The sequence below is a fragment of the Oncorhynchus nerka genome, linkage group LG25 (genome assembly GCF_034236695.1).
Source record: "Oncorhynchus nerka isolate Pitt River linkage group LG25, Oner_Uvic_2.0, whole genome shotgun sequence".
NCBI lineage: Eukaryota > Metazoa > Chordata > Actinopteri > Salmoniformes > Salmonidae > Oncorhynchus > Oncorhynchus nerka.
Window position 1 is genome coordinate 25,750,461 of NC_088420.1, and position 21,929 is coordinate 25,772,389.

General features: G+C 43.9%; 1 protein-coding gene across 8 annotated transcripts in view; it reads left to right on the forward strand.

The window, feature by feature from the left end:
• LOC115109277 (A-kinase anchor protein 13) overlaps positions 1–21,929 on the forward strand; it is a 172,187-nt gene that overhangs the window by 139,061 nt on the left and 11,197 nt on the right. For 5 of the 8 annotated variants that reach the window (XM_065009693.1, XM_065009699.1, XM_065009695.1 and 2 more), the window contains 6 exons: positions 6,910–7,066; positions 18,690–18,757; positions 18,913–18,976; positions 20,679–20,844; positions 21,085–21,197; positions 21,466–21,612. In XM_065009693.1, coding sequence (XP_064865765.1) covers positions 6,910–7,066; positions 18,690–18,757; positions 18,913–18,976; positions 20,679–20,844; positions 21,085–21,197; positions 21,466–21,612 — 715 coding nt within the window. The remainder of the gene's footprint in view (positions 1–6,909; positions 7,067–18,689; positions 18,758–18,912; positions 18,977–20,678; positions 20,845–21,084; positions 21,198–21,465; positions 21,613–21,929) is intronic. The other 3 variants (XM_065009696.1, XM_065009694.1, XM_065009697.1) reach the window with 3 other exon arrangements.

A 21,929-nucleotide genomic window follows, 5' to 3' on the forward strand; every position in this document is an offset into this window, starting at 1 on the left:
TCACTGTAGGGATGGTGCCATGTTTCCTCTAGGCCAAAGAGTTCAATCTTGGCTTCATCAGACCAGAGAATCTTGGTTGTCCTTCTGGAAGGTTCTCCCATCTCCACAGATGAACTCTGGAGCTCTGTCAGAGGGACCATCAGGTTCTTGGTCACCTCCCTGACCAAGGCCCTTCTCCCCCAATTGCTCAGTTTGGCTGGGCGGCCAGCTCTAGAAAGAGTCTTGATGGTTTCAAACTTCTTCCATTGAAGAATGATAGAGGCCACTGTGTTCTTGAGGAGCTTCAATGCTGCAGAAATGTTTTGGTACCCTTCTTCAGATATTGCCTCGAAACAATCCTGTCTTGGAGCTCTGCGGACAATTCCTTCGACCTCATGGCTTGGTTTTTTCTCTGACATGCACTGTCAACTGTGGGACCTTATATAGACAGGTGTGCCTTTCCAAATCATGTACAACCAATTGAATTTACCACAGGTGGACTCCAATCAAGTTGTAGAAACATCTCAAGGATGATCAATGGAAACAGGATATACCTGAGCTCAATTTTGAGTCTAATAGCAAAGGATGTGAATACTTATGTAAATAAGGTATTTCTGTTTTTTTATTTTTAATAAATTATCAAACATTTCTCAACCTGTTTTCACTTTGTCATTATGGGTTATTGTGTGTAGATTGATGAGGAAAAACATGAATCTATTCCATTTTAGAATAATGCTGTAATGTAACAAAAGGGAAGGGGTCTGAGTACTTTCTGAATGCCCTGTACATACTTTACAATAGTTTGCTGAGACTGTGAGCTAGATTATAGGCCGGAAGTTGCAGTGGGGCTGGTGTGTAACGGAGACTGCAAAACAGTCAGCACAGACACTCATGGTACATCCATGGTAGCTCACTTCCTTCTTTTGGGCTGATGGCTGGCAACATGGGAACGCCAGAGTTCCATCTGTAGATTCTGTACTGCCTGTCACTGTAATAATGTATCAGACAGACATACAGACTGTCACTGTAATAATGTATCAGACAGACTGCCACTGTAATAATGTATCAGACAGACAGGCTGCCACTGTAATAATGTATCAAACAGACAGACAGACTGTCACTGTAATAATGTATCAGACAGACAGACAGACACTGTCACTGCAATAATGTATCAGACAGACAGACTGCCACTGTAATAATGTATCAGACAGACAGGCTGCCACTGTAATAATGTATCAAACAGACAGACAGACTGTCACTGTAATAATGTATCAGACAGACAGACAGACTGCCACTGTAATAATGTATCAGACAGACAGGCTGCCACTGTAATAATGTATCAAACAGACAGACAGACTGTCACTGTAATAATGTATCAGACAGACAGACTGTCACTGTAATAATGTATCAGACAGACAGACAGACAGACTGTCACTGTAATAATGTATCAGACAGACAGACAGACTGCCACTGTAATAATGTATCAGACAGACAGACAGACTGTCACTGTAATAATGTATCAGACAGACAGACAGACTGACACTGTAATAATGTATCAGACAGACAGACTGCCACTGTAATAATGTATCAGACAGACAGACTGCCACTGTAATAATGTATCAGACAGACATACAGACTGCCACTATAATAATGTATCAGACAGACAGACTGTCACTGTAATAATGTATCAAACAGACTGCCACTGTAATAATGTATCAGACAGACACTGTCACTGCAATAATGTATCAGACAGACAGACTGCCACTGTAATAATGTATCAGACAGACAGACTGTCACTGTAATAATGTATCAGACAGACAGACTGCCACTGGAATAATGTATCAAACAGACAGACAGACTGTCACTGTAATAATGTATCAGATAGACAGACAGACAGACTGTCACTGTAATAATGTATCAGACAGACAGACAGACACTGTCACTGCAATAATGTATCAGACAGACAGACTGCCACTGTAATAATGTATCAGACAGACAGACAGACTGCCAATGTAATAATGTATCAAACAGACAGACAGGCTGTCACTGTAATAATGTATCAGATAGACAGACAGACAGACTGTCACTGTAATAATGTATCAGACAGACATACATACTGCCACTGTAATAATGTATCAGACAGACAGACTGCCACTGTAATAATGTATCAGACAGACATACAGACTGCCACTGTAATAATGTATCAGACAGACAGACTGTCACTGTAATAATGTATCAGACAGACACTGTCACTGCAATAATGTATCAGACAGACAGACTGCCACTGTAATAATGTATCAGACAGACAGACAGACAGACTGTCACTGTAATAATGTATCAGACAGACAGACTGTCACTGTAATAATGTATCAGACAGACAGACAGACTGCCACTGTAATAATGTATCAGACAGACAGACAGACAGACTGTCACTGTAATAATGTATCAGACAGACAGACAGACTGTCACTGTAATAATGTATCAGACAGACAGACTGTCACTGTAATAATGTATCAGACAGACAGACAGACTGTCACTGTAATAATGTATCAGACAGACAGACAGACTACCACTGTAATAATGTATCAGACAGACAGACTGCCACTGTAATAATGTATCAAACAGACAAACATACTGTCACTGTAATAATGTATCAGACAGACAGACAGACACTGTCACTGCAATAATGTATCAAACAGACAGACTGCCACTGTAATAATGTATCAGACAGACAGACATACTGCCACTGTAATAATGTATCAGACAGACAGACAGACAGACAGACAGACAGACAGACTGTCACTGTAATAATGTATCAGACAGACAGACATACTGCCACTGTAATAATGTATCAGACAGACAGACTGTCACTGTAATAATGTATCAGACAGACAGACAGACTGTCACTGTAATAATGTATCAGACAGACAGACAGACTGCCACTGTAATAATGTATCAGACAGACAGACAGACTGTCACTGTAATAATGTATCAGACAGACAGACATACAGACTACCACTGTAATAATGTATCAGACAGACAGACTGCCACTGTAATAATGTATCAGACACACATACAGACTGCCACTATAATAATGTATCAGACAGACTGCCACTGTAATAATGTATCAGACAGACAGACTGCCACTGTAATAATGTATCAGACAGACAGACAGACTGTCACTGTAATAATGTATCAGACAGACAGACACTTTCACTGCAATAATGTTTCAGACAGACAGACTGCCACTGTAATAATGTATCAGACAGACAGACAGACTACCACTGTAATAATGTATCAGACAGACAGACTGTCACTGTAATAATGTATCAGACAGACAGACGCCCACTGTAATAATGTATCAAACAGACAGACAGACTGTCACTGTAATAATGTATCAGACAGACAGACAGACACTGTCACTGCAATAATGTATCAGACAGACAGACTGCCACTGTAATAATGTATCAGACAGACAGACAGACTGCCAATGTAATAATGTATCAAACAGACAGACAGGCTGTCACTGTAATAATGTATCAGATAGACAGACAGACAGACTGTCACTGTAATAATGTATCAGACAGACATACATACTGCCACTGTAATAATGTATCAGACAGACAGACTGCCACTGTAATAATGTATCAGACAGACATACAGACTGCCACTGTAATAATGTATCAGACAGACAGACTGTCACTGTAATAATGTATCAGACAGACACTGTCACTGCAATAATGTATCAGACAGACAGACTGCCACTGTAATAATGTATCAGACAGACAGACAGACAGACTGTCACTGTAATAATGTATCAGACAGACAGACTGTCACTGTAATAATGTATCAGACAGACAGACAGACTGCCACTGTAATAATGTATCAGACAGACAGACAGACAGACTGTCACTGTAATAATGTATCAGACAGACAGACAGACTGTCACTGTAATAATGTATCAGACAGACAGACAGACTGTCACTGTAATAATGTATCAGACAGACAGACTGCCACTGTAATAATGTATTAAACAGACAGACATACTGTCACTGTAATAATGTATCAGACAGACAGACAGACACTGTCACTGCAATAATGTATCAAACAGACAGACTGCCACTGTAATAATGTATCAGACAGACAGACAGACAGACTGTCACTGTAATAATGTATCAGACAGACAGACAGACAGACAGACAGACAGACAGACTGTCACTGTAATAATGTATCAGACAGACAGACATACTGCCACTGTAATAATGTATCAGACAGACAGACTGTCACTGTAATAATGTATCAGACAGACAGACAGACTGTCACTGTAATAATGTATCAGACAGACAGACAGACTGCCACTGTAATAATGTATCAGACAGACAGACAGACTGTCACTGTAATAATGTATCAGACAGACAGACATACAGACTACCACTGTAATAATGTATCAGACAGACAGACTGCCACTGTAATAATGTATCAGACACACATACAGACTGCCACTATAATAATGTATCAGACAGACTGCCACTGTAATAATGTATCAGACAGACAGACTGCCACTGTAATAATGTATCAAACAGACAGACAGACTGTCACTGTAATAATGTATCAGACAGACAGACACTTTCACTGCAATAATGTTTCAGACAGACAGACTGCCACTGTAATAATGTATCAGACAGACAGACAGACTGTCACTGTAATAATGTATCAGACAGACAGACTGTCACTGTAATAATGTATCAGACAGACAGACGCCCACTGTAATAATGTATCAAACAGACAGACAGACTGTCACTGTAATAATGTATCAGACAGACAGACTGCCACTGTAATAATGTATCAGACAGACAGACAGACACTGTCACTGCAATAATGTATCAGACAGACAGACTGCCACTGTAATAATGTATCAGACAGACAGACAGACTGCCAATGTAATAATGTATCAAACAGACAGACAGGCTGTCACTGTAATAATGTATCAGATAGACAGACAGACAGACTGTCACTGTAATAATGTATCAGACAGACATACAGACTGCCACTGTAATAATGTATCAGACAGACAGACTGCCACTGTAATAATGTATCAGACAGACATACAGACTGCCACTGTAATAATGTATCAGACAGACAGACTGCCACTGTCACTGCAATAATGTATCAGACAGACAGACTGCCACTGTAATAATGTATCAGACAGACAGACAGACAGACTGTCACTGTAATAATGTATCAGACAGACAGACAGACAGACTGTCACTGTAATAATGTATCAGACAGACAGACAGACAGACAGACTGTCACTGTAATAATGTATCAGACAGACAGACAGACTGTCACTGTAATAATGTATCAGACAGACAGACAGACTGCCACTGTAATAATGTATCAGACAGACAGACAGACTGTCACTGTAATAATGTATCAGACAGACAGACAGACTACCACTGTAATAATGTATCAGACAGACAGACTGCCACTGTAATAATGTATCAGACACACATACAGACTGCCACTATAATAATGTATCAGACAGACTGCCACTGTAATAATGTATCAGACAGACAGACTGCCACTGTAATAATGTATCAGAAAGACAGACAGACTGCCACTGTAATAATGTATCAAACAGACAGACAGACTGTCACTGTAATAATGTATCAGACAGACAGACTGCCACTGTAATAATGTATCAGACACACATACAGACTGCCACTATAATAATGTATCAGACAGACTGCCACTGTAATAATGTATCAGACAGACAGACTGCCACTGTAATAATGTATCAAACAGACAGACAGACTGTCACTGTAATAATGTATCAGACAGACAGACAGACACTGTCACTGCAATAATGTATCAGACAGACAGACTGCCACTTTAATAATGTATCAGAAAGACAGACAGACTGCCACTGTAATAATGTATCAAACAGACAGACAGACTGCCACTGTAATAATGTATCAGACAGACAGACAGACTGTCACTGTAATAATGTATCAGATAGACAGAAAGACAGACTGTCACTGTAATAATGTATCAGACAGACAGACAGACTGCCAATGTAATAATGTATCAAACAGACAGACAGACAGACTGTCACTGTAATAATGTATCAGACAGACAGACTGCCACTGTAATAATGTATCAGACAGACAGACAGACTGTCACTGTAATAATGTATCAGACAGACTGTCACTGTAATAATGTATCAGACAGACTGTCACTGTAATATTGTATCAGACAGACAGACTGCCACTGTAATAATGTATCAGACAGACAGACAGACTGTGATGTTGTGTAGACATGTCCTGGCACACGGTTGCTCCCTGAAGCTGAGGGCTGATACAATACAGGATGAGGTAGGAGATATTGGTTCTTTGTGTTGGCTAACGCCTGTTGCCTGTCTCACGGCTCACTGCTCAGAAAGGAACAGGCTCTGATGCTCTTCTCTAAATACACATTCTTCCCTTTTTCAGGAGGAATTGCTTTAGCAACACATTTAGTTTGAGTCAGAATCATAGGATATTGGTTGTTTCATTTCCTGTACTGATTATGAATGAGTGTCTACCTGTACAGTCAACCTGAGAGTGTGTTATCGGCCAGTCCAGTGTATTGTGTCTGTGGTTATATTGATATATTGTAACCTTTTGTCATAATTATGTTTCTTTTTGTGAATGAGACTTCTGGATAGAAAATACAGAAATATTGTGAAGGGGTTTTTGACAGCTGTCAAACTTCAGTACATCTTTGCGCAAATGACTCATATCTCTCGGCTTTGGCTAAGTACTATCGAAGTGTGAGATCTATTTGTGAGCCCTTGATTGCTTACAGTATCTACGGAAAGCAAACACAGTGCCATAGTGCTTTGACTTAGATAATTTATGGTATTCCCTTTGTGTCTCTAACTATCTGCAGGAGAAAGAGAAGGCTCAGGGGAAGGATAAAGACCCCAAGGAGAAGGAGAAAAAAAACGTGAACGGCCATCTCTTCAGCTCTGTGAACCCAGCCCCATCCTCAACCTGCCACCAATGCAACAAACCCATTATCACTAAAGAAGCCTTCCTCTGCACCAGTAAGACAACAAATCTGAGTGTTTATGAGAAACCAGACTCCACAGAGTTATTTAGTCTCTCTGTTCCATGGTAAGGGACCACTGCTCTAGTTTTAGCGCCATTTACCACACCTCAATACCCCTTATTCCTTTACATGGTGATTACATAGGCCTACACTTGGTGCTGCTTTGGACCTGTTTTGTGTGTATTTCTACCTTTGAAACTATGCTGTCTCCGTAAGTCAGTAGATTCAGTACTTTAAGGTATGTTTTCAGGGGCTCAAGCCGTGTTTTCCATCATTGTGTAATGTCTGGTGGTGGAACATCCTACGTCAGCTCCAAGTAATGTGACAAAATGGTGACTGGTTATCCTGTTTATTCATTCAGTCTAGTCACTTTACTGAAACTGCTCCACATTAAGCAGGACACGGGAAATTCTCCATATCCAGGGTCTATCTGCAGAGAGCTAAAGAGGATGTTGTTTATTCTGGGGCCATCAGAAGTGGACGTATATAGGAACTATGTCGCTGCAGTATATTCATTCCTCCCACCATCTCTGTATGGCCAGCAGCATGCTATTAGAAGAGCAGAGTACTTTGTTTGTTGTCTGTCTGTCTGAAGCGTGATGGACTGGGTGGGTCTGTCCCAGTGAATAGGAGTTGGGTGGTTAGAGGGAACCAGAGACAGGGGAGGGATGTGCCCCTCGGCCCAGTCAGTCCTCTCAACGTTTCAATGGGTTGCATCACCCTGCCCCTGGCCCCTGACGCAGCTGGGAAGATGTCAACTCTACTCTTACATCCCGGCTAACTCTCTCTCTCTCTCTCTCTCTCTCTCTCTCTCTCTCTTTCTTTCGTCCTTTCTTCCACTGGCAGAGAATGTGCTGTAAGCCCTATTTGCTCATTTCTCAAAAGTGACTTAGTTTTTGTCACACAGATACACAGAATTGTGGCCCACATAGGGTTTGACGAGCAAAGACCTACATTTGAAACAAGCTCTTCATTTTGACAATTGACATAATTATTCAGAACATTTTTTTTTTTGATCAGTGATTTTGATCCTTGTCTTATCTAATAGTAAAATAGGGCTTTGTGGAGAGTCAATGAGTTCTTTCTGAAATATGAACTAATAGAGTGTAGTGTCTAATGGAGAGCTGCCTCCTCTCCAGTGGTGGAAAAAGTACTCAGTTGTCTTACTTGAGTAAAAGGAAAGATACCTTAATAGAAAATGACTCAAGTAAAAGTGAAAGTCACCAGGTAAAATACTACTTGAGTAAAAGTTGTAAAGTATTTGGTTTATATATACTTAAGTATCAAAAGTAAATGGATTTGCTAAAAATGTACTTAAGTATCAAAAGTAAAAGTACAAACGATTTCAAATTCCTTATATTAAGCAAACCAGACGGCATAATTTGATTGTTTTTATTTATTGGCGGTTAGCCAGGGGCACACTCCAACACACAGACATCATTTACAAACGAAGCATTTGTGTTTAGTGAGTCTGCCAGATCAGAAGCAATAGGGATGACCTGTGATGTTCTCTTGATAAGTGTGTGAATTAGACTGTTTTCCTATCAAAATGTAACGAGTACTTTTGGGTGTCGGAGAAAATGTATGGGGTAAAAAGTACATTATTTTCTTTAGAAATGTAGTGAAGTAAAAGTATAAATAGTTAAGTAAAGTACAGATACCCCAAAGTAGTACTTTTAAAGTATTTTTACTTAAGTACTTTACACCACTGCTCCTCTCTCTGTTCTCTCAGACTCATTTTGAGAGATTCAGTCTTGTCATGATCTGTGTTTGACACACAATTTAAAAAATGGACACACACCGTGTTGCACAGCACAGTCCCCACACACTGTTTAAAACCTTCAGCTGGGAGAGAGTAATAGCACAGTCCCCTCTCACTGTTTAAAACCTCCAGCTAGGAGAGAGTAATAGCACAGTCCCCTCTCACTGTTTAAAACCTCCAGCTAGAAGAGAGTAATATCACAGTCCCCTCTCACTGTTTAAAAACTCCAGCTGAGAGAGAGTAATAGCACAGTCCCCACACACTGTTTAAAACCTTCAGCTGGGAGAGAGTAATAGCACAGTCCCCACACACTGTTTAAAACCTCCAGCTGGGAGAGAGTAATAGCACAGTCCCCACACACTGTTTAAAACCTCCAGCTGGGAGAGAGTAATAGCACAGTCCGCTCTCACTGTTTAAAACCTCCAGCTGGGAGCACAGAGTTTAAAACCTCCAGCACAGTCCCCACACACTGTTTAAAACCTCCAGCTGGGAGAGAGTAATAGAACAGTCCCCACACACTGTTTAAAACCTCCAGCTTGGCGAGAGTAATAGCACAGTCCCCACACACTGTTTAAAACCTCCAGCTGGGAGAGAGTAATAGCACAGTCCCCTCTCACTGTCTAAAATCTCCAGCTGGGAGAGAGTAATAGCACAGTCCCCTCTCACTGTTTAAAACCTCCAGCTAGGAGAGAGTAATAGCACAGTCCCCTCTCACTGTCTAAAATCTTCAGCTGGGAGAGAGTAATAGCACAGTCCCCTCTCACTGTTTAAAACCTCCAGCTAGGAGAGAGTAATAGCACAGTCCCCACACACTGTTTAAAACCTCCAGCTGGGAGAGAGTAATAGCACAGTCCCCTCTCACTGTCTAAAATCTTCAGCTGGGAGAGAGTAATAGCACAGTCCCCTCTCACTGTTTAAAACCTCCAGCTGGGAGAGAGTAATAGCACAGTCCCCTCTCACTGTCTAAAATCTTCAGCTGGGAGAGAGTAATAGCACAGTCCCCTCTCACTGTTTAAAACCTCCAGCTAGGAGAGAGTAATAGCACAGTCCCCACACACTGTTTAAAACCTCCAGCTGGGAGAGAGTAATAGCACAGTCCCCTCTCACTGTTTAAAACCTCCAGCTAGGAGAGAGTAATAGCACAGTCCCCACACACTGTTTAAAACCTCCAGCTGGGAGAGAGTAATAGCACAGTCCCCACACACTGTTTAAAACCTCCAGCTGGGAGAGAGTAATAGCACAGTCCCCACACACTGTTTAAAACCTCCAGCTGGGAGAGAGTAATAGCACAGTCCCCACACACTGTTTAAAACCTCCAGCTGGGAGAGAGTAATAGCACAGTCCCCTCTCACTGTCTAAAATCTCCAGCTGGGAGAGAGTAATAGCACAGTCCCCTCTCACTGTTTAAAACCTCCAGCTAGGAGAGAGTAATAGCACAGTCCCCTCTCACTGTCTAAAATCTTCAGCTGGGAGAGAGTAATAGCACAGTCCCCTCTCACTGTTTAAAACCTCCAGCTAGAGAGAGTAATAGCACAGTCCCCACACACTGTTTAAAACCTCCAGCTGGGAGAGAGTAATAGCACAGTCCCCTCTCACTGTTTAAAACCTCCAGCTGGGAGAGAGTAATAGCACAGTCCCCACACACTGTTTAAAACCTCCAGCTGGGAGAGAGTAATAGCACAGTCCCCTCTCACTGTTTAAAACCTCCAGCTGGGAGAGAGTAATAGCACAGTCCCCTCTCACTGTTTAAAACCTCCAGCTGGGAGAGAGTAATAGCACAGTCCCCACACACTGTTTAAAACCTCCAGCTGGGAGAGAGTAATAGCACAGTCCCCTCTCACTGTTTAAAACCTCCAGCTGGGAGAGAGTAATAGCACAGTCCCCACACACTGTTTAAAACCTCCAGCTGGGAGAGAGTAATAGCACAGTCCCCACACACTGTTTAAAACCTCCAGCTAGGAGAGAGTAATAGCACAGTCCCCACACACTGTTTAAAACCTCCAGCTGGGAGAGAGTAATAGCACAGTCCCCTCTCACTGTTTAAAACCTCCAGCTAGGAGAGAGTAATAGCACAGTCCCCACACACTGTTTAAAACCTCCAGCTGGGAGAGAGTAATAGCACAGTCCCCACACACTGTTTAAAACCTCCAGCTGGGAGAGAGTAATAGCACAGTCCCCACACACTGTTTAAAACCTCCAGCTGGGAGAGAGTAATAGCACAGTCCCCACACACTGTTTAAAACCTCCAGCTGGGAGAGAGTAATAGCACAGTCCCCTCTCACTGTCTAAAATCTCCAGCTGGGAGAGAGTAATAGCACAGTCCCCTCTCACTGTTTAAAACCTCCAGCTAGGAGAGAGTAATAGCACAGTCCCCTCTCACTGTCTAAAATCTTCAGCTGGGAGAGAGTAATAGCACAGTCCCCTCTCACTGTTTAAAACCTCCAGCTAGGAGAGAGTAATAGCACAGTCCCCACACACTGTTTAAAACCTCCAGCTGGGAGAGAGTAATAGCACAGTCCCCTCTCACTGTTTAAAACCTCCAGCTGGGAGAGAGTAATAGCACAGTCCCCACACACTGTTTAAAACCTCCAGCTGGGAGAGAGTAATAGCACAGTCCCCTCTCACTGTTTAAAACCTCCAGCTAGGAGAGAGTAATAGCACAGTCCCCACACACTGTTTAAAACCTCCAGCTGGGAGAGAGTAATAGCACAGTCCCCACACACTGTTTAAAACCTCCAGCTGGGAGAGAGTAATAGCACAGTCCCCACACACTGTTTAAAACCTCCAGCTGGGAGAGAGTAATAGCACAGTCCCCACACACTGTTTAAAACCTCCAGCTGGGAGAGAGTAATAGCACAGTCCCCTCTCACTGTCTAAAATCTCAGCTGGGAGAGAGTAATAGCACAGTCCCCTCTCACTGTTTAAAACCTCCAGCTAGGAGAGAGTAATAGCACAGTCCCCTCTCACTGTCTAAAATCTTCAGCTGGGAGAGAGTAATAGCACAGTCCCCTCTCACTGTTTAAAACCTCCAGCTAGGAGAGAGTAATAGCACAGTCCCCACACACTGTTTAAAACCTCCAGCTGGGAGAGAGTAATAGCACAGTCCCCTCTCACTGTTTAAAACCTCCAGCTGGGAGAGAGTAATAGCACAGTCCCCACACACTGTTTAAAACCTCCAGCTGGGAGAGAGTAATAGCACAGTCCCCTCTCACTGTTTAAAACCTCCAGCTGGGAGAGAGTAATAGCACAGTCCCCTCTCACTGTTTAAAACCTCCAGCTGGGAGAGAGTAATAGCACAGTCCCCACACACTGTTTAAAACCTCCAGCTGGGAGAGAGTAATAGCACAGTCCCCTCTCACTGTTTAAAACCTCCAGCTGGGAGAGAGTAATAGCACAGTCCCCACACACTGTTTAAAACCTCCAGCTGGGAGAGAGTAATAGCACAGTCCCCACACACTGTTTAAAACCTCCAGCTAGGAGAGAGTAATAGCACAGTCCCCACACACTGTTTAAAACCTCCAGCTGGGAGAGAGTAATAGCACAGTCCCCTCTCACTGTTTAAAACCTCCAGCTAGGAGAGAGTAATAGCACAGTCCCCACACACTGTTTAAAACCTCCAGCTGGGAGAGAGTAATAGCACAGTCCCCACACACTGTTTAAAACCTCCAGCTGGGAGAGAGTAATAGCACAGTCCCCACACACTGTTTAAAACCTCCAGCTGGGAGAGAGTAATAGCACAGTCCCCACACACTGTTTAAAACCTCCAGCTGGGAGAGAGTAATAGCACAGTCCCCACACACTGTTTAAAACCTCCAGCTGGGAGAGAGTAATAGCACAGTCCCTCTCACTGTTTAAAACCTCCAGCTGGGAGAGAGTAATAGCACAGTCCCCTCTCACTGTTTAAAACCTCCAGCTAGGAGAGAGTAATAGCACAGCCCCCTCTCACTGTTTAAAACCTCCAGCTAGGAGAGAGTAATAGCACAGTCCCCACACACTGTTTAAAACCTCCAGCTGGGAGAGAGTAATAGCACAGTCCCCACACACTGTTTAAAACCTCCAGCTAGGAGAGAGTAATAGCACAGTCCCCTCTCACTGTTTAAAACCTCCAGCTAGGAGAGAGTAATAGCACAGTCCCCACACACTGTTTAAAACCTCCAGCTGGGAGAGAGTAATAGCACAGTCCCCACACACTGTTTAAAACCTCCAGCTGGGAGAGAGTAATAGCACAGTCCCCACACACTGTTTAAAACCTCCAGCTGGGAGAGAGTAATAGCACAGTCCCCACACACTGTTTAAAACCTCCAGCTGGGAGAGAGTAATAGCACAGTCCCCTCTCACTGTCTAAAATCTCCAGCTGGGAGAGAGTAATAGCACAGTCCCCTCTCACTGTTTAAAACCTCCAGCTAGGAGAGAGTAATAGCACAGTCCCCTCTCACTGTCTAAAATCTTCAGCTGGGAGAGAGTAATAGCACAGTCCCCTCTCACTGTTTAAAACCTCCAGCTGGGAGAGAGTAATAGCACAGTCCCCTCTCACTGTTTAAAACCTCCAGCTAGGAGAGAGTAATAGCACAGTCCCCACACACTGTTTAAAACCTCCAGCTGGGAGAGAGTAATAGCACAGTCCCCACACACTGTTTAAAACCTCCAGCTGGGAGAGAGTAATAGCACAGTCCCCACACACTGTTTAAAACCTCCAGCTGGGAGAGAGTAATAGCACAGTCCCCACACACTGTTTAAAACCTCCAGCTGGGAGAGAGTAATAGCACAGTCCCCTCTCACTGTCTAAAATCTCCAGCTGGGAGAGAGTAATAGCACAGTCCCCTCTCACTGTTTAAAACCTCCAGCTAGGAGACAGTAATAGCACAGTCCCCTCTCACTGTCTAAAATCTTCAGCTGGGAGAGAGTAATAGCACAGTCCCCTCTCACTGTTTAAAACCTCCAGCTAGGAGAGAGTAATAGCACAGTCCCCACACACTGTTTAAAACCTCCAGCTGGGAGAGAGTAATAGCACAGTCCCCTCTCACTGTTTAAAACCTCCAGCTGGGAGAGAGTAATAGCACAGTCCCCACACACTGTTTAAAACCTCCAGCTGGGAGAGAGTAATAGCACAGTCCCCTCTCACTGTTTAAAACCTCCAGCTGGGAGAGAGTAATAGCACAGTCCCCTCTCACTGTTTAAAACCTCCAGCTGGGAGAGAGTAATAGCACAGTCCCCACACACTGTTTAAAACCTCCAGCTGGGAGAGAGTAATAGCACAGTCCCCTCTCACTGTTTAAAACCTCCAGCTGGGAGAGAGTAATAGCACAGTCCCCACACACTGTTTAAAACCTCCAGCTGGGAGAGAGTAATAGCACAGTCCCCTCTCACTGTTTAAAACCTCCAGCTAGGAGAGAGTAATAGCACAGTCCCCACACACTGTTTAAAACCTCCAGCTGGGAGAGAGTAATAGCACAGTCCCCTCTCACTGTTTAAAACCTCCAGCTAGGAGAGAGTAATAGCACAGTCCCCACACACTGTTTAAAACCTCCAGCTGGGAGAGAGTAATAGCACAGTCCCCACACACTGTTTAAAACCTCCAGCTGGGAGAGAGTAATAGCACAGTCCCCACACACTGTTTAAAACCTCCAGCTGGGAGAGAGTAATAGCACAGTCCCCACACACTGTTTAAAACCTCCAGCTGGGAGAGAGTAATAGCACAGTCCCCTCTCACTGTCTAAAATCTCCAGCTGGGAGAGAGTAATAGCACAGTCCCCTCTCACTGTTTAAAACCTCCAGCTAGGAGAGAGTAATAGCACAGTCCCCTCTCACTGTCTAAAATCTTCAGCTGGGAGAGAGTAATAGCACAGTCCCCTCTCACTGTTTAAAACCTCCAGCTAGGAGAGAGTAATAGCACAGTCCCCACACACTGTTTAAAACCTCCAGCTGGGAGAGAGTAATAGCACAGTCCCCTCTCACTGTTTAAAACCTCCAGCTGGGAGAGAGTAATAGCACAGTCCCCACACACTGTTTAAAACCTCCAGCTGGGAGAGAGTAATAGCACAGTCCCCTCTCACTGTTTAAAACCTCCAGCTGGGAGAGAGTAATAGCACAGTCCCCTCTCACTGTTTAAAACCTCCAGCTGGGAGAGAGTAATAGCACAGTCCCCACACACTGTTTAAAACCTCCAGCTGGGAGAGAGTAATAGCACAGTCCCCTCTCACTGTTTAAAACCTCCAGCTGGGAGAGAGTAATAGCACAGTCCCCACACACTGTTTAAAACCTCCAGCTGGGAGAGAGTAATAGCACAGTCCCCACACACTGTTTAAAACCTCCAGCTGGGAGAGAGTAATAGCACAGTCCCCTCTCACTGTCTAAAATCTCCAGCTGGGAGAGAGTAATAGCACAGTCCCCTCTCACTGTTTAAAACCTCCAGCTAGGAGAGAGTAATAGCACAGTCCCCTCTCACTGTCTAAAATCTTCAGCTGGGAGAGAGTAATAGCACAGTCCCCTCTCACTGTTTAAAACCTCCAGCTGGGAGAGAGTAATAGCACAGTCCCCACACACTGTTTAAAACCTCCAGCTAGGAGAGAGTAATAGCACAGTCCCCACACACTGTTTAAAACCTCCAGCTGGGAGAGAGTAATAGCACAGTCCCCTCTCACTGTTTAAAACCTCCAGCTGGGAGAGAGTAATAGCACAGTCCCCACACACTGTTTAAAACCTCCAGCTGGGAGAGAGTAATAGCACAGTCCCCACACACTGTTTAAAACCTCCAGCTGGGAGAGAGTAATAGCACAGTCCCCACACACTGTTTAAAACCTCCAGCTGGGAGAGAGTAATAGCACAGTCCCCTCTCACTGTTTAAAACCTCCAGCTGGGAGAGAGTAATAGCACAGTCCCCTCTCACTGTCTAAAATCTCCAGCTGGGAGAGAGTAATAGCACAGTCCCCTCTCACTGTTTAAAACCTCCAGCTAGGAGAGAGTAATAGCACAGTCCCCTCTCACTGTCTAAAATCTTCAGCTGGGAGAGAGTAACTGTTTAAAACCTCCAGCTGGGAGAGAGTAATAGCACAGTCCCCTCTCACTGTTTAAAACCTCCAGCTAGGAGAGAGTAATAGCACAGTCCCCACACACTGTTTAAAACCTCCAGCTGGGAGAGAGTAATAGCACAGTCCCCTCTCACTGTTTAAAACCTCCAGCTGGGAGAGAGTAATAGCACAGTCCCCACACACTGTTTAAAACCTCCAGCTGGGAGAGAGTAATAGCACAGTCCCCTCTCACTGTTTAAAACCTCCAGCTGGGAGAGAGTAATAGCACAGTCCCCTCTCACTGTTTAAAACCTCCAGCTGGGAGAGAGTAATAGCACAGTCCCCACACACTGTTTAAAACCTCCAGCTGGGAGAGAGTAATAGCACAGTCCCCTCTCACTGTTTAAAACCTCCAGCTGGGAGAGAGTAATAGCACAGTCCCCACACACTGTTTAAAACCTCCAGCTGGGAGAGAGTAATAGCACAGTCCCCACACACTGTTTAAAACCTCCAGCTGGGAGAGAGTAATAGCACAGTCCCCTCTCACTGTTTAAAATCTCCAGCTGGGAGAGAGTAATAGCACAGTCCCCTCTCACTGTTTAAAACCTCCAGCTGGGAGAGAGTAATAGCACAGTCCCCTCTCACTGTTTAAAATCTTCAGCTGGGAGAGAGTAATAGCACAGTCCCCTCTCACTGTTTAAAACCTCCAGCTAGGAGAGAGTAATAGCACAGTCCCCACACACTGTTTAAAACCTCCAGCTGGGAGAGAGTAATAGCACAGTCCCCTCTCACTGTTTAAAACCTCCAGCTGGGAGAGAGTAATAGCACAGTCCCCACACACTGTTTAAAACCTCCAGCTGGGGAGAGTAATAGCACAGTCCCCACACACTGTTTAAAACCTCCAGCTGGGAGAGAGTAATAGCACAGTCCCCACACACTGTTTAAAACCTCCAGCTGGGAGAGAGTAATACTGCACAGTCCCCACACACTGTTTAAAACCTCCAGCTGGGAGAGAGTAATAGCACAGTCCCCTCTCACTGTTTAAAACCTCCAGCTGGGAGAGAGTAATAGCACAGTCCCCTCTCACTGTTTAAAACCTCCAGCTGGGGAGAGTAATAGCACAGCCCCCACACACTGTTTAAAACCTCCAGCTGGGAGAGAGTAATAGCACAGTCCCCACACACTGTTTAAAACCTCCAGCTGGGAGAGAGTAATAGCACAGTCCCCACACACTGTTTAAAACCTCCAGCTGGGAGAGAGTAATAGCACAGTCCCCACACACTGTTTAAAACCTCCAGCTGGGAGAGAGTAATAGCACAGTCCCCACACACTGTTTAAAACCTCCAGCTGGGAGAGAGTAATAGCACAGTCCCCTCTCACTGTTTAAAACCTCCAGCTAGGAGAGAGTAATAGCACAGCCCCCTCTCACTGTTTAAAACCTCCAGCTGGGAGAGAGTAATAGCACAGTCCCCACACACTGTTTAAAACCTCCAGCTGGGAGAGAGTAATAGCACAGTCCCCTCTCACTGTCTAAAATCTCCAGCTGGGAGAGAGTAATAGCACAGTCCCCTCTCACTGTTTAAAACCTCCAGCTAGGAGAGAGTAATAGCACAGTCCCCTCTCACTGTCTAAAATCTTCAGCTGGGAGAGAGTAATAGCACAGTCCCCTCTCACTGTTTAAAACCTCCAGCTAGGAGAGAGTAATAGCACAGTCCCCTCTCACTGTCTAAAATCTCCAGCTAGGAGAGAGTAATAGCACAGTCCCCACACACTGTTTAAAACCTCCAGCTAGGAGAGAGTAATAGCACAGTCCCCTCTCACTGTTTAAAACCTCCAGCTAGGAGAGAGTAATAGCACAGTCCCCTCTCACTGTTTAAAACCTCCAGCTAGGAGAGAGTAATAGCACAGTCCCCTCTCACTGTTTAAAACCTCCAGCTAGGAGAGAGTAATAGCACAGTCCCCTCTCACTGTCTAAAATCTCCAGCTGGGAGAGAGTAATAGCACAGTCCCCTCTCACTGTTTAAAACCTCCAGCTGGGAGAGAGTAACAGCACAGTCCCCACACACTGTTTAAAACCTCCAGCTGGGAGAGCTGGGAGAGCCTGCTCATTGTTGTGTTTCTCCCCTCTTCCCAACTCTTTCCTCCCTGAAGTGTTGTTGTGTTGTTTGGATGGGCTTGACTGGAGGTGGAGTGGAACACTTTGAACTCTATGGTCTGTTCCTACTCTACACTCAGTCTTGATTCCTCTGTTTTATGTTTTATGTTGTTAGGTCAACTGTTTATATGGCGCCTGCTCTGAACACCCCTCACCTTAACCTTGGTGTGTCTGCTAACTGTGTTCAGTAAACAAGACTTTGTAGTTGTTCAGAGGTCAAACATGGAGTGCTGGGAGAGGTACTGTAAGACACTGTACCCTGTCTGAAAAGGGAAACTAGGCAGAAACATAGAAAATATGTTTTTCTTTACAGAACATCATACCATTTTGGGACTTTTTCTAATTATTTTATGCAGCCTAAAATGGGATGGAATCTGGATGAAGACATTTTCTCAGTGTACAGATTGGAGCTTCCTCTTGCTGCCTGTTTGTTTCTATCGTTCAGGGTGGTTCAGATGAGCCATGTTGATTTGGTATGAGTCACATCACCAAGCTAGCAGCTCTTTTACACTGTTGTGTGATCCTGTTGCATTGAAATGACATTATTTACACTAGTAGCAAGTAGCAACGATGTCACCTGATGAAGGAGGAGAGTGAGATGGGTAGACCATACTACTCTGCTTTTCCTGCAGTCTTAAACAGATGTTTCTACCAAATCTTTGTCCTAATGTTGTTTTTCCTCTGATGATTTCAGACTGCAATGCACAGGTCCATAAGGGCTGCAGAGAGCGTCTCCCTGTGTGTGTCCAGGTCAAAATGAAGGTAAGCTTGCCGTCAGCTGTCTACAACGCTACTTTGTTCAACCACACAGGAACAGAATGCATGTGTGCGGGATCAGTCTCTGTCTATCGTGAATGAATGGGTAACAGGCGTGTTAATGGCATTGATGTATTGTAATACACTACTGTATTTTTCAGCAGCAGAAGCAGCAAACGGTGCCAGATTCTGAGTCCATATCCGGAGTCGTGTTGAGAAGTAAATGTAATATATTTATTTGTGCAGTTCAGATGTACAGTTGAAGTAGGAAGTCTACATACACCTTAGCCAAGTACATTTACAATTCCTGACATTCACAATTCCTGACATTTAATCCCAGTAAAAATCCCCTGTCTTAGGTCAGTTAGGATCACCACTTTATTTTAAGAATGTGAAATGTCAGAATAATAGTAGAGAGAATGATTTATTTAAGATTTTATTTCCTTCATCACATTCCTACCGGGTCAGAAGTTTACATACACTCAATTAGTATTTGTTAGCATTGCCTTTAAATTGTTTAACTTGGGTCAAATGTTTTGGGTAGCCTTCCACAAGATTCCCACAATAAGTTGGGTGAATTTTGGCCCATTCCTCCTGAAAAATTTGTGGGCAGAACTGAAAAAGCAGAACTGAAAAAGCGTGTGCGAGCAAGGAGGCCTACTCTGGCTCTGGCTGGTGTAACTGAGTCAGGTTTGTAGGCCTCCTTGCTCGCACACGCTTTTTCAGTTCTGCTTTTTCAGTTCTGCCCACAAATTGTCTACAGGGTTGAGATCAGGGCTTTGTGATTGCCACTCTAATACCTTGACTTTGTTGTCCTTAAGCCGTTTTGCCACAACTTTGGAAGTATGCTTGGAGTCATTGTCCGTTTGGAAGACTATTTGCTTTAACTTCCTGACTGATGTCTTGAGATGTTGCTTCAATATATCCACATAAATTTCCATCCTCATGATGTGAAGTGATGTGATGATGTGAAATTTTGTGAAGTGCACCAGCCCCTCTTGCAGCAAAGCACCCCCACAACATGATGCTGCCACCCCCGTGCTTCACTGTTGGATGGTGTTCTTCGGCTTGCAAGCCTCACACTTTTTCCTCCAAACATAACGATGGTCATTATGACCAAACACTTCTATGCGGTTTCCTCCAGCATCTTCACAAGATCCTTTGCTGTTGTTCTGGGATTTATTTGCACTTTTCGCACCAAAGTACGTTCATCTCTAGGAGACAGAACACGTCTCCTTCCTGAGCGGTATGACGGCTGTGTGGTCCCATGGTGTTTATACGTACGTACTATTGTTTGTTCAGATGAATTGTGTTACCTTCAGGCATTTGGAAATTGCTTCCAAGGATTAACTAGACTTGTGGAGGTTTACAATTTTTTCTTCTGGGGTCTTTTGATTTTCCCATGATGTCAAGCAAAGAGGCACTGAGTTTGAAGGTAGGCCTTGAAATACATCCACAGGTACACCTCCAATTGACTCAAATGATGTCAATTAGCCTAATAGAAGCTTCTAAAGCCATGACATAATTTTCTGGAATTTTCCAAGTTGTTTAAATGCACAGTCAACATAGTGTATGTAAGCTTCTGACCCACTGGAATTGTGATTATAAGTGAAATAATCTGTCTGTAAACAATTGTTGGAAAAATATATTATGTCAAGCACAAAGTAGATGTCCTAACCGACTTGCCAAAACTAATTTTCTGGAGTGGTTGAAAAACGTGTTGTAATGACTCCAACCTAAGTGTATGTAAACTTCCGACTTCAACCTTGTCTGTCTCAATCTATGCATTGTTAATATTCCCCCCCCCAAAATCCCAAGTACTGTATATGTTTTTACGTACAGTATTTATTTGACTTTGTGCATGTAGAATTCCTGATATCCTAATGAGCTGTACTACTTTACATGCTAACTGTATTTGTGTGATCAGCTACATCATCGACATCGTCTCGGGAGCGTCCGTGGTCTGCCATCTTGTCCCCTGATGACCAGGCCATGATTACGGTGGCAGCGGTGGTGCCTCGCAGGAATCACAGCATCCTCCCCTTTAACAAAAGCAACCTGTCCAAGAGCATCTCCATCAGCAACATCGCAGGGTGAGACACAACGCCACTCAATCACCAACCAACTCACTATCGCCCCTTACATACTCGGGTTGTACAAACAGTGTACATTTGCATGCTGACACACATCAAAAATACTGTGTACTCACAAGTGTTGTGTCAAATGCATTGTACAACCAGAGTGTATACACAACTTATGTTATCACAGTAACAGTCCATCCTTCACTAACTCTGTTTCTCTCTTCCACCCTGTCTGTCTGTCTGTCCATGCAGGCCATTGATGGATGAGATGCCACTGAAGGGCCTGAAGTACCTGTCCCAGTCCACAGACTCACTGCACAAGACCTCCAAGGTCAATGAGTCCACTGAGTCTCTCACTGATGAAGGTAAGGTAGTGAGCTGGAGAGTTATCACTGTGACAGAGCCTGTATTTGCTGTACTCTCTTTGTGGGGATCGGTTCAAAGGAGTGAGCAAATGTGACATGTTCGGATTTCCTCTGTTTTCAGCTGTTGTTTTGCATGACTTTGTATTGGTCCAATTTACAGCATATGTGAGTGTAGGAGAGCATATGTATGCTTACAGTACATACTGTTTTGCCACTCCTGCCCCGTCCAAACGAACTGTTCATGTGTGTTTTATGTGTGTTGTCCTAGGGACTGAGATGATGGACAGCCAGCTGATGGGAGAGTTTGAGGCAGAGTCTAAGGATCTTGAGGCAGACTCCTGGACCTTCACTGTGGACAAGAAGTATGTGAAGGGGCTCAAGAAGGAGGTGGTGAAGAGACAGGACGTCATCTATGGTAGGAGGGCAACTCTCCCAATCCCACTCATCCCTTCATATGTTCCCATCCTTTGTTTCAGTCAAACAATTAATTTATTAATTTAATAGGATATCTGTGGGACTAATAGTAAAGATTTGTCCTTTTTACTTTTAAAATGTATTACCTTTTAATGTGGAATAAACACAACCAGTCGTCATGTTCTCATCTGATTGTCAAACAATCACTTCAATAGGCTCCTGTAAGCCTGTCTACTCGAAAATCATTCCTACATCCGTACACTGCACTGTGCACCCGCCATTTGATGAGTGGAAAGAGACATCTGTTTAGGCGCCCGC